Source organism: Ursus maritimus, unplaced genomic scaffold, assembly GCF_017311325.1.
Source record: "Ursus maritimus isolate PB19 unplaced genomic scaffold, ASM1731132v1 scaffold_8, whole genome shotgun sequence".
In the NCBI taxonomy this organism is placed as follows: domain Eukaryota; kingdom Metazoa; phylum Chordata; class Mammalia; order Carnivora; family Ursidae; genus Ursus; species Ursus maritimus.
The window spans coordinates 48,593,755-48,607,011 of record NW_024426996.1 but is presented as its reverse complement, the minus strand read 5'-3'; the positions used below and the strand labels follow the sequence as shown (position 1 = coordinate 48,607,011).

Here is a 13,257-nt window from a genome sequence, read left to right as displayed (position 1 = left end):
TGAGAAAATAAAGTAATAGAAATTTGTTTTTCTTGGGGCGCCTGGGTAGCGCAGTCGTTAAGCGTCTGCCTTCGGCTCAAGGCATGATCCCGGCATTCCGGAATCAAGTCCCACATCGGGCTCCTCTGCTGGGAGCCTGCTTCTTCCTCTCCCACTCCCCCTGCTTGTGTTCCCTCTCTCACTGGCTGTCTCTCTGTCACATAAATAAATAAAATCTTTAAAAAAAAAAAGAAATTTGTTTTTCTTGTATTTTTAAACCTTGAGCTAAAAAATGAAAAATTGGTTCTTCTATCAAGATTAAGTAGCTCCTATGTTTAGATAATATTGAGAAGAGAATCTTATATCAAAGTGCCTTGCTGGGGCGCCTGGGTGGCTCAGTTGGTTAAGTGTCCAACTCTTGATTTCAGCTCAGGTCATGATCTCTGGGTTGTTAGATCAAGCCTCCCGCTCAGGTTCTGCACGAGGCATGGAGCCTGCTTAAGATTCTTTCTCTCCCTCTCCTGCCCCTTCCTACCCCCCCAATACATACATACATACATACATACATACCCTTGTTTCATTGCAAATCTAGATTTCTCCCTGCCTTTTTTTATTGTGTTAAAAAACACAACACAATTTATCATTTTAACAGAGTTAAGTATATTCACATTGTTATGAAACAAATCTTTAGAAATTTTTTTCCCAGAACTTTTTCATAAAACAAACTCTGTTAACCAGTGGTTCCCCTTTCCCCCCACCTGTTGCCCTTGGTAACCACTGTTCTACTTTGTTTCTATGAATTCGACTGCTATAGCTATCTCATAAATAGAATCATACAATGTTTGTCTTTTTAACTGAGTTATTTCACATAGCTTAATGTCCTCAAGGTTCATCTGTGTGCCAGAATTTCCTTGCTTTTTAAGTCTGAATAATATTTCATTGTGTGCATATACCGCATTTTGTTTATCCATGGACATTTTGGTTGCTTTCACTTCTTGGCTATTCTGAATAGTAGTGCTCTGAATATGGGTATGTAAATATTTCTTTGAGACCCTCCTTGCTTGCTTGCTTGCTTTTTTTTTTTAAATGTATACCAGCAAGTGGGACTGCTAGATCATGTGGTAGTTTTTAATTTTTTGAGGAACTGTCCATGTTTCTTTCCATGGCAGTTGCACCATTTTATAGTCCCACCAGCATACAGAAGGTTTTCAGTTTCTGCACATCCTCACCAACGCTTGTTATTTTCTGGGTTTTGTTTTGTTTTGTTTTTGGATAATGGCCGTTCTGATGGGTGTGAGGTGATACCTCATTGTAGTTGTTTTTTTTTTTTTTTTTTAAGATTTTATTTGACAGAGAGAGAAACACAGCCAGCGAGAGAGGGAACACAAGCAGGCGGGGTGGGAGAGGAAAAAGCAGGCTCCCAGCAGAGCAGGGAACCTGATTCAGGGCTCGATCCCAGACCCTGGGATCACGCCCTGGGCCAAAGGCAGATGCTTAATGACTGAGCCACCCAGGCGCCCCCCTCATTGTAGTTTTAATTTGCATTTTTCCAATAATGAGTTTGATATGAGCATCCTTTAATGTGCTTGTTGGCCGTTTGTATCATCTTTGGAGAAAGGTCTGTTCTAGTCCTTTGCCCATTTTTTATTCAGGTTGCAGATCCAGATTTTTTATAATAATATTTTTGCGGATTGCCAGTAGAACATATTTAACATACTCTTAAAGAGAATGATTGTGTTAACCTAAAATGTGACTGACAGAATACGAATGAGCTAAATGTACTTTGTAATTCTTTTTTTATAAAGGGCTATTTAGAAACCAAAAAATATTAAGAGAATATAGAGACTTCCTGGGAAACACCAAGGTAAGATTATCTTTCTGATAATGTTATGTATGTATATTTTGCACAGTGAAATTTTAGCATGTCTGATCAAATTTCAAGATTTTCTTGAGTACATTGTAATTTACTGAATTATATAGTCTGTCTCTGGTTTTCTTGAAATTAAAAAAACTGGGACATAACTTCTCTTTAAATTCATAACAGTGTTATAAATGTATAAATATAGGTAAGGGAGAAGACTTTATTTTCTTAGGTTTTCAGCAAAATTTAACTCTCTCATATACTTTGTCCTCTCTCCTACTTGTAACCCTGATTAAATATTCAAACTGCTACTTTTTTGGTTGTGCTCAAAAAGTTTAGCCCTTGGAGGAGAAAATCACACAGCCATTCTGATTGTTCTTTCTCATTATGTGAGTATATATGAAATCGGTGGGCACAGTACTATTTGACCGTCTTACTGAACTTACATGGTGCAGTCTCTCACTCTGAGATAGCTCTTGCAGATTTTTCCTCTCTTCCCAAACTTCCTACAGCCTTCCTCTTCAGCTGATGACCTTTCTTCATCTTTCACTGAAAAAAATAGATGTAATCGGATAAAAGTACCTCACTTTGCAGCACCAGATTTACTAACTTACCTACTTGTGTGCCAGAATACTTCCTATTAGAGGGAAATTAATATTGGGACCAGTATAGGAAGTTTACTTTTATTATCCTACCCCTTATTCTCTTTTGAATCATCTTCATTTGGGCTTTCATCCCCACCACTCCACTGAAATGGCTCTTATCAAAGTCACCAGTTCCTCCAAAATACCAAATAGTCATGTCCAGAGTCAGCGTTGCTCTTAAACCTAATTGGGAGGTATCTCGTGTCACGAAGTGAATGTCCCATGTGGAGAAAAGGCTAGCTTTCTTCTGAGTTACATTTGAGACATTGCTCCCTTTTGGCAAAACTTAGGTTGGCAATGATGACAACTCTAGTCGTATTGTATTTGATATTCTTTTCTTTTCCATTTATTATATTCAAAACTCCTTAATTTCCATTTCCCCTTGGAGTTTTGTGTTTCTGGCATCTCATTGGTGGGATCTTTGTCCGCCTTATTAGCCAGCCTTGTCACTTGTGCCATGGCAGTTGCTGCCGCTGCCTTTGGCTGTGGAATAATTTAGACTCGTGGGACCTGCCTCCTGGGAAGATCTGTTCCTAGGTCTTAATCTGTTTTATGTGGAGGATCATTGTCACCAGATTTTTGAGAGTAGCTGCTGACTTCTGAAAACAGTGTTACTAGAGGCCTTTTGAGGATTCATACTTGTCAACCTTGAAATGTTCCAGGGTTTGAATGGAATATCTTTTTTTTTTTTTAAGATTTATTTATTCATTTATTAGAGTGAGCAAGAGAGAGAGACCACGATTAGGGGCAAGGGGAGAGGGAGAAGCAGACCCCCTGCTGAGCAGGGAGCCTGACACAGGGCTTGATCCTAGGACTCTGAGATCATGACCTGAGCTGAAGACAGACACTTACCCAACTGAGCCCCCCAGGCACCCCTAGAATTTGTTTCTATTACACTCTTTTTTTGGTAGTAATAGGATAACACTTTAATTTCCCTCTACTGTTCCCATATTTCTGTAAGGAACATTCACTCTCCTACTGAAGATGGCTGCTTTCCTTCTCTAAAATGTATGGGGCTAGTCCTGTTAAATATTTTAAAATTAAATATTCTTTACTTTTTTTTTTTTCTCCTGATCCAGACACTTGTTTTTCTATGGTATTTTTCTTTGTATTAGGGGAACTCTTTTTTTTTTTTAATGATTTTTTTATTATATTATGTTAGTCACCATACAGTAGATCCCCGGTTTCCGATGTAAGGCTCGATGATTCATTAGTTGTGTATAACACCCAGTGCACCATGCAATACGTGCCCTCCTTACTACCCACCACCGGTCTATCCCATCCCCCACCCCCCTCCCCTCTGAGGCCCTCAGTTTGTTTCTCATAGTCCATGGTCTCTCATGCTTCATTCCTGTATTAGGGGAACTCTTGTAATGATATGTGCGAACTCACTGTGTCCTGGGTCTGCCAAAGCATTCTCTCGTCAGAATAGTATCTAACTGTTTCATATTTAATTTCTCCATGTCCTTTTAATACATTTCTCCTTTAATATGTTTCTACTTTCTTGTGCCTTTCCTTAGAATTCTAATTCTGTGAATTTGTTTGTGATAGTCCTTTAGAGTATCAGAAGTACCTTTATCTCTACTTGCAATTATAACCTTGAAATGCCAGGAGTGTTTTAAGTATTTTATGCTGATTTTGCTGGTAGTCCTTTTTGAAATATTGCCAGATTTTCTAATTTTGTTCCAGTGTTTTAAAAAAATTTGTTTATTATGAAAAATTTCAAGTATATCCAGAAGTAGAAAAAATAAATATTTGATATACCCATCTTCCAGTTTCAGTTATTCCCAGCATGTTGGCCATTCTGATCGCTAAGGGGCAGTTCTCCAGTTGCTTTTATTATGGAATTTAGGGGTGGGTTTAATAGGATGCTTCCCAAGGGGGTTGTGAATCCTGGCTCCTCGTAGATCTCTTGCTTTTCCTTGGACTTTGTCACCATTTCTGATCTAATGACTACCAACGTGTTTTCACCTTTTCTGTAATCGTTTTTTATCAGCAATTTGAGCTCCATGAATCTCTTTTTCTTTATAACATTCTATTCTAAAGATCTCATTTTCCTTCCTTATTTGTCTTATTTATCCCAAAAGTTCTCATACCTTTCTTCTATAGAAATATTTCTCATCTTCCAGTTTAAACAGCATCTTTTCATTTATCTCTCTGCATTTTTTTTTACTGTTCCTAAAATAATTTTTTGGAGTTTTGTTTTTCTCTGTTCAGCCAAAGGATGCAGCACGTTCTCATTGTAATAAAACAGACATACTCTGGTTTTTATTTATCGATGAACAATAGAACTCAGAAATCTAGAGCCATGGTCAGAGTTTGTAGTTTGCGAATCTAAGTTCAAGTAAAATCATGGATAAGGTTTCTTCCTGTCGAATTCCTTGTGTTAGCTCTGAAGGCAGTTCAAAACAATTTCGGGGCATCTAATTGCATATTGTTTGTCAAGAGCTAGCCTTAACACTTAAAATCTAGAAGCTCTCTCTTGTGTTCTGTTGTCCACAGGGAACGTAGAAAATGCCATTTAAATCTGGTCTGGGCACCTGACTGCAAAACACTATAAAAGTGAGAAAAAATTTAAATAGGCATTTTTCTCCCCTAATTCCTGATATAGAATCTCACCTCAGCTTTCTTGGCAATACCCAGCCAGGGTGCATCTATAGCATTCAAGTGTAAGCTTCAGCAGCGTATCTTACAGGACCTGCACCCTCAGTGAGGGCTGTTTCTACTTCTTCAAGGCCCTTGTAGTCTGTATGCAAGGGGACAAAATTGCCAGAAGCTGTGGTGACTTACTATGGCATGACCCCAGTAACAACCTAAAATTTTAGTCCTTATTTGTTTTCCTCATCTGTTTTTCAGAGTTCCAAGCCAGTACATTAGAGCTTAAAGATTCTTCTGGTTTAGACTTACCCAGTAAATTGTAGACAACTCTACCTGTCTTGCCCAAATATGGAGCCAATGAAGAAGAGAATGTGTACCAACTCCCAAAATAAAGGAGGGAGCTAATAAGCATGACCAGCATTCTCTCCTAAATTTACCTCACTAAACTTAGTCAACCTCCAGAGTGCCACTGGGGAGGAGGGGAGGCCACCAGTATTGCGGGGGGGGGGGGGATCTCTTCTCATGGAAATCCAAGAAGGAAGAAATATTGAAGTGCCTGCCACCAGTAGCGAGTATTCCTTTTCCTTGGAACACCTTGTTCTCTAGGAGCCCAAGACAGTCTTTCTCCTGGTTTTCCTTGTACTTCATTAATACCTCCACTTCCTTCATCTCTTCTGCAAAAAAAAAAAAAAAAAAAAAAGCCTGCTTATTTATTCAATCTCAAAAGATTCGTTTATAGACCCTTTTATATTTAAATCCCACTAGCAGGTCCAACTGGCATTTTCTCCAAGATGGATACCTAGTGTAACTGCTTCTCACCATGCCTCTTACTGAAACCTTAGTCTAAACCTCACCATCCTTTACCTGGAGTCCTCTCCTAATTGTTCTCTCCACCTCTGCTTTTGTCCCCTTAATTTATTCTCTACATTTTACTGAAAGATTTTATTTATTTATTTGTCAGACTCAGAGGGAGAGCACAGAAGCGGGGGGAGCAGCAGGCAGAGGGAGAAGCAGTCTCCCCGCTGAGCAAGGAACCCAATGAGGGGCTCAGTCCCGGGACCCTGGGATCATGACCTGAGCCGAAGGCACACACTTAACTGACTGAGCCACCTAGGCATCCCTATTCTCTACATTTTAAGCTATGTCTTTGTAAAACCTAAATTAGACTATATCAAATATCTGCATAAAATCATCTGGCGCCACCTTTTTGCCAGTAGAATAAGAGTTATACTCCTTACCATAGTTTCCAAAATCCTATGGAATATGGTCCCTGTCTCCTTCTCTGTCCTCAACCCCTACCATTTTCCTTGCTTTCTTAGCTCTTAGCCACACTAACCTTATTTTGTCCTTTCCACATACCAAACTTATTTCTGTTCCACAGTCTTTAAATGTGCTGTATGTATACTCTGCCTGAAACCATTCTTCCAAATTTTTTTCATGGTTACTGCCTTCTCCTCTTTGAACCTCTTTCCTACTCTAGCTAAAATAACCCTACCCACATACGTCCTCCCCCGACCCCATACATGATCCTCTCCATTCTATTTTCTTTGTTATGGTCATTATTATCTGATGTTATATATTTGTTTATGGACTTATTCTCTATCTTCCTGAACTAAATTGTGAAATCAGTGAAGGCAGGACTCTTATTTACTGTCAGGTCCCAGCATCTAGAGTTGTGCCGGCATATAGTAGTTGCACAATAAATATTTCTTGAATAAATGATATAAGGCAGAATATATGAGGTGCTCTAATAGAAATGTTAAATTCAATAATAAATGTGCAGCAGAGTGAGTATTTATTCTCTGTGATGGACCAAGAAAGGCTTTACACAGAAAAGTGCCAGTCGGCCTAACATGGAATAGGATGAGTAAAAGCTGCACAAATGGAAGATGATGATGGCATTCCAGGGAGAGGAAAGAGCAGGAGAAACAACATAGAAAGTGTACATGGAAGGAACAGCAAAACTACATGTAACTCAAGAAAAAATAGTTTACTTGGTTTGTTTCTTTTGTTTTGGTCTGTTTTGAAATTAAACATCATCACTTGAGGTTTTTGGTATTTAGAGAGCAGTAAGGAGTTAAATTAGAGAAGCAAACTTGGCTTTGGCTGTTCTTGTTTAAAAGTTAAGTTGCTCAAGAAATAGAAAAATTTTAGAGTATATTGATCTTAGTTCAATACAGTTTTATCACTTTATCCCTAGTTTCTATGTAACCAACTCAGATCTTTTCTGGCAATAGGCAGGAAATTACTTAAAAGAAAACAAATAATTAAGGTTTTGGAAAAGGACTCACATGTATACTCTCAATTTCTATCTTCTCACTTTTTAAAGTGGAGATTCTGGAGAAAAAGAAGCAAATAACTAAATCTAGTTCAGAGGGTTTGATAGAGGGCATATTTTCTGGTGTGTCAGATAACTTATAAGCATTAAACTGTTTCTCTGGGAAATTTTAAAGATTTTTTTGGTGTTTTTGTTTGTTTGTTTGTTTGTTTTTATAGCCACGGTCCAGAACAACATCAGTTTTTTTTAAAGGGCCAGGAAAAGTGGTGATGGTTGCCATTTGCATGTAAGTACCATTTAAAATAGAAATAGATTATTTTTAGTGTGTACATCTATGAATGTAAAAATTTATTACTTGGTATTTATGTAAAGAGTTAGAAGTTCATGTTATTATATAAGGAAGTTGAATGAGCCTTTGTTAATTATTGTCAGTAAAGTGATGAGGGAAGAGTCCGTATAGATATCCATGCTTGTGCTGGGTCTGTTTTTGGAGTAGTCAGGATCTAAGAATAGTTGCTCTCTGAAAATTCTTTTATTTTCCTTGGAGTTGATAGAAGTCTTTTTTAAAAAGGTGAAGTGGCTGAGATCATTTTTTGAGTAACTAAACCAACATAGGTCATAACTACTGAAGAATATTTACAGTCTTGTTTTTCCCCACTTAACTTGGAAGAACATAATTGATGTTTGTACCTCTTCTTTTCTCTTCTGTCTTCTTGATTCCTATTGTTTTGTTATCTTTTTTCTCTTTTACTGATTAATCTATTTTAGGATATTTACAAGTATTAATTCCATAATTCATTAGTTTGTTTCTTTATTTCTAAAATATATACATAGACATGTCAGGAATTGTGATAGTGTCTTGAAATACAAAGATAAATTCATAATTCTCATCTTTAAGGATTGGAGGGGCACTAGACTGGAGGACGTCCTGTACAGTAATGCAGAGAAGAAGTGATGATGCCCTAAACTGAGATAGTGAAGGTAGGGATGGAAAGACATGTTTAGGTCCAAGAAGTATTTAGGAGGTATGGTCAAGGAGGGTGCCCAGGTTTCTGGTTTGGACAGTTGAATAGATACGGCATCATCACTCAGGGAAGGAGCACTTGAAGGAGAGGCAGGGTAGCAGCAAAGGAAATGATGAGTTTATTTTTGAGTTTGAGTGATCTGCTTGTGGGGCACCCAAGTGGAGTTGGTCAACAGCATTAATTCTTCTCGTCAGTAAAGTGAGGTTAGCAATTAAAACTTTCTTCATTGGAAGAATGTATGTAATATATGTAAACTGCTTAGTGTAATACCCAGTACATAATAGGTACTTAATAATTATTAATATTTTGGTCTGAAGTTCACAAAGGAAAGGTCGATTAGGGATTTATAGTTGAGAGTTATTAATATATCGATGATAATTAAAGCCATAGGAGTAGTTAATATCGCCTGGAGAATGTGTATGAAGTGTGAGGAAGAAAAATCCCTCAGGAGGAAACCTTGAAGAATGCTAACATCTGCGGAATGGGTAGAGGAAAAGAGCCTGCAGTGGAGACTGAGGAAGATAAAGGAGCAAGAAAGAAAGGAAAGCAAACCGGGACCTAGGAAGAAAACCAGGGATATTATGGACGCCAAGGAACACAGTCTTTTAAGAAGATAGTGGTATATGCTTCTATGAGCTTAAGGAAAATACTAAAATGTTTTCAGGAATTTAGTAGCAAGAAACAGTTGTGGTATTGATAAGAATAACCTGTTGAGGTATCTGAGGCATAAGCGATTGTTAAATGGACTGAAGACTTGGTGCAAAATGTGGAAAACGGAGACAGCAAGAGATACAATTTTTTCAAGAAATTATCTGAAGTGGAAAAGAGNNGGAAAGAGTAGCTGGAAGGGGATGTACAGTTTCGGTATTTATACAATGAGGATATTCATATTTATGTAATAATAGCAATATAATGAAACATGGTCAGTGACTAAGTGTAGTGCCCGAGGTAAACCGTATCAGTCATTACTGTTGGAATCTGAACAGTGAGCTTCCTCAGAGCTAACCATGTCTACTTTCCGCATCTGTTATCTTCTAGTATGACTCTGCAACTGCTTGGTCTAGATTTGTCTTCACCTCTGGCATCTGGCACCTTCACATCTGGCCTGCTTAAATAAACCGACTTTCACTGAAGTCTTGGTTTTGACACTAGTGTGTTGGACAATATCAAGTGCAGATCCTCTTTACCTAAGACACTTAATTTCCTTTCTGACTTTACTTCGTCCAAATATAAAACACTCTTCCTCATCAGTTCTCAAAATACCCTTAAGTAATTTGTTTACACAAATCATGTTTCTTCACTTGAATATTTAATGATATCATAATCTGTATTTTTCAAACTTATACTCTTGTTACCTAAAATATAATAAATTCTTTTTAAAATATTTTATTTATTTTTATTATATTTGGTTAGCCACTGTATAGTTCATCATTAGTTTTTGATGTAGTGTTCAATGATTCATTAGTTATGTATAAAATATAATAAATTCTTAAAGGCTAGAGATTCTTTTTAATTTACTTTAAGCAGAATCTAGTATAGAGATTTATATACTCAAATAAGCTTTTGGTGGAAATTTTTATCAAAACCTATGCTAAATTGTTTTATCTTTCTCTCCTAGCAATGGATTAAACTGCTTCTTTAAATTTCTTGCCTGGATTTATACGGGTTCAGCAAGTATGTTCTCTGAAGCTATACACTCTTTATCTGATACTTGTAATCAGGTAAGGTGTAAAAGTTTTTTTCTTATTAATTTTAAAATAAATTTTTTAAGGCTTTAGTCTAAAAGTTGTAAAAACAGAATGATTCCTATAGTTGGCTTGAGGAATAAAATGAAAGTTTTTTTTTTTTTTACTTTTGATGATGAAGTACATAGAAATTTGATCATAGTATTTTATTCATTATTATTTTTTATTTTTTATTTTTGTATTTTTTTTTTTTTTAAAGATTTTATTTATTTATTCGACAGAGATAGAGACAGCCAGCGAGAGAGGGAACACAAGCAGGGGGAGTGGGAGAGGAAGAAGCAGGCTCACAGCAGAAGAGCCTGATGTGGGGCTCGATCCCAGATCGCCGGGATCACGCCCTGAGCCGAAGGCAGACGCTTAACCGCTGTGCCACCCAGGCGCCCCCATTATTATTTTTTAAATCAAGGATCTTTATTACTTTTTTTTTTTTAAGAGAGAGAGAAAATGAGGTGAGAGGGTAGGGAGGGGGCCAGAGGGAGAGAGAGAAATTCAAGCAGGCTCCACACCCAGTATGGAGCCCAGTGAAGGGCTTGATCTCATAACCCTGAGATCATGACCTGAGCTGAAATCAAGAGTCAGATGCCTAACTGACTGAACCACCCAGGTGCCCTGGTCATAGTATTTTAAAGCAGATTGTTATGCTTTAAGAACTTAACAACAATGGAATGCGAAGTATAAGATTATCAGTACTAAGTGTTGGGCAAAGGCTTTTGTATAAGAGATTCTTATCATTAGGTAGAAATTTGGTCTCTGAATATGAATTCTTATGAGTATAAGGGCCAGTTAAGTTTTTTGAATAAAGCTATAAAATAATCGGGGTGCCTGGGTGACTCAGTGGGTTAAGCATCTGACTCTTGATTTTGGCTCAGGTTGTGATCTCAGGGTTGTGGGATCAAGCCCCACATTGGGCTCCAGGCTCCATGTGGAGTTTGCCGGTCCCTCTCCCTCTGCTCCTCCTCAATGCACACGCCCTCAAGTGCATGTGCGCTCTCTCCCTCTTTCCCCCAAAGAAAGAAAGAAAGAAAATCTTAAAAAACTAAGGCTGTAAAATAATCACAGGTGATTAATGAACTAAAATGATTTGACATTAGACTTTTTTTTTTCTTTAGATTTTATTTATTAGAGAGAGAGCATGAGCTGGGGGAGGGCCGGAGGGAGAAGGTGAGAGAGACTCTCAAACAGACTCTCTGCTGAGCATGGAGCCTGATGTGGGGCTTGATCTCACCACTTAACCAACTGGCACCCCGGCACCCATAAACTGGGATATTTAATTCCTTTCCTTGAATGTGCAAATAAAGAAATATTTTTATAAAATTAAGAGCAACAAACAAATCCCAAAGCCAGCAGAAGGAAGGAAATAAAGATTAGAGCAGAAATAAATGATATAGAAACTAGAAAAACAATAGATTAATGAAACCAGGAGCTGGTTCTTTTTTTTTTTTTAACAAGAGAGAACACACATGCCATGTGGAAGCAGTGGGTGGAGAGGCAGAGGGTGAGAGAATTTTAAGTAGACTCCACTGTTACCATGGAGCCCCACATGGAACTCGATTTCACAACTCTGAGATCATGACCTGAATCGAAATCAAGAGTCAGATGCTTTACCAACTGAGCCACCCAGGCACCCCTAGGAGTTGGTTCTTTGGAAAAAAGTCAGCAAAATTGATAAGCCTCTAGCTAGATTCATCAAGAAAAAAAAAAGTCTCAAAAATCACAAATGAGAGAGAAATAACCAATATCACAGAAATGCAAAAAACTGTAAGAGAATATTACGAAAAATTATATGCCAACAAATTGGATAACCTAGAAGAAAATGGATAAATTAACCTACCAAAACTAAAGCAGGAAGAAATAGAAAATTTGAACAGCCTGATGACTAGCAAAGAAATTGAATCAGTAATCAAAAACTCCAGGGGCACCTGGGTGGCTCAGATGCTTAAGCGTCTGCCTTTGGCTTAGGTCATAATCTCGGTCCTGGGATTCAGCCCCTCATCTGGCTCCCTGCTTAGGGGGAAGTCTGCCTCTCCCTCTGCCTCTCCTGCCTGCTCGTGCCCTCTCTCTCTCTCCCTCTTCTCTCTCAAATGAATAAATAAAATCTTCAAAAGAAAAAAAAGCCTCCCAGCAAACAAAAGTGCAGGACCAGACGGTTTCGCAGGTAAATTCTACCAAACATATAAAGAAGAGTTAGTACTTATTCTTCTGAAACTATCCCAAAAAATAGAAGAAGGAAAACTTCCAAATCCATTCTGTGAGGCCAGCATTACTCTGACCCCAAAACTAGATAAAGATACCACTAAAATACAGGCCAAACCTTTGATGAACATAGATGCAAAAATCCTCAACAAAATACTAGCAAACCAAATCCAACAATACATTAAAATAATCATTCACCACAATCAAGTGGGCCTTATTCCTGGGTTGCCAAGGTGGTTCAGTATTCCCAAATCAATCAGTGTGATACATCACATCAATAAGAGAAAGGATAAGAACTGTATGATCCTTTCAATAGATGGGAAAAAGCACTTGATAAAGTACAATATCCATTCATAATAAAAACCCTCAACAAAGTAGGTTTAGAGGGAATATACATCAACAAATAAAGGACCTATATGAAAAACCCACAGGGAACATCATAGTCAATGGGCAAAAACTGAGAGCTTTCCCCCTAAGGTGAGAAACAAGACAAGGATATCCACTCTCACCACATTTATTCAACATAGTACTGGAAGTTCTAGCCACAGCAATCAGACAACAGAAAGAAATAAAGGGTATCCAAACTGATAAGGAGGAAGTAAAACTTCCACTGTTTGCAGATGACATGGTATATATAGAAAATCCCAAGACTCCACAAAGAAACTATTAGACTGATAAGTGAATTAAGTCAAATCTCAGGATACAAAATCACCATACAGAAATCCTTTACATTTCTATATACTAATAATGAAGCAGCAGAAAAAGAAATTAAGAAAACAATCACATTTTGCAATTGTACCAAAAATAATAAAGTCTATAGGAATAAACTTAACCAAAAAGGTGAAAGACCTGTACTCTGAAAACTATAAAACACTGATGAAAGAAATTTAAGAAGACACAAAGAAATGGAAAGACATTCCATGCTCATGGATCG

The 13,257-nt window shown here is 37.6% G+C and overlaps 1 protein-coding gene across 1 annotated transcript in view; it reads left to right on the top strand.

Annotated features, from left to right (window-relative positions):
• The window catches only part of SLC30A9 (solute carrier family 30 member 9), an 83,274-nt gene that overhangs the window by 37,075 nt on the left and 32,942 nt on the right, over positions 1-13,257 (top strand). Inside the window, exons 7-9 of the mRNA XM_040624949.1 lie at positions 1,785-1,843; positions 7,579-7,646; positions 10,004-10,106. Coding sequence (XP_040480883.1) covers positions 1,785-1,843; positions 7,579-7,646; positions 10,004-10,106 — 230 coding nt within the window. The remainder of the gene's footprint in view (positions 1-1,784; positions 1,844-7,578; positions 7,647-10,003; positions 10,107-13,257) is intronic.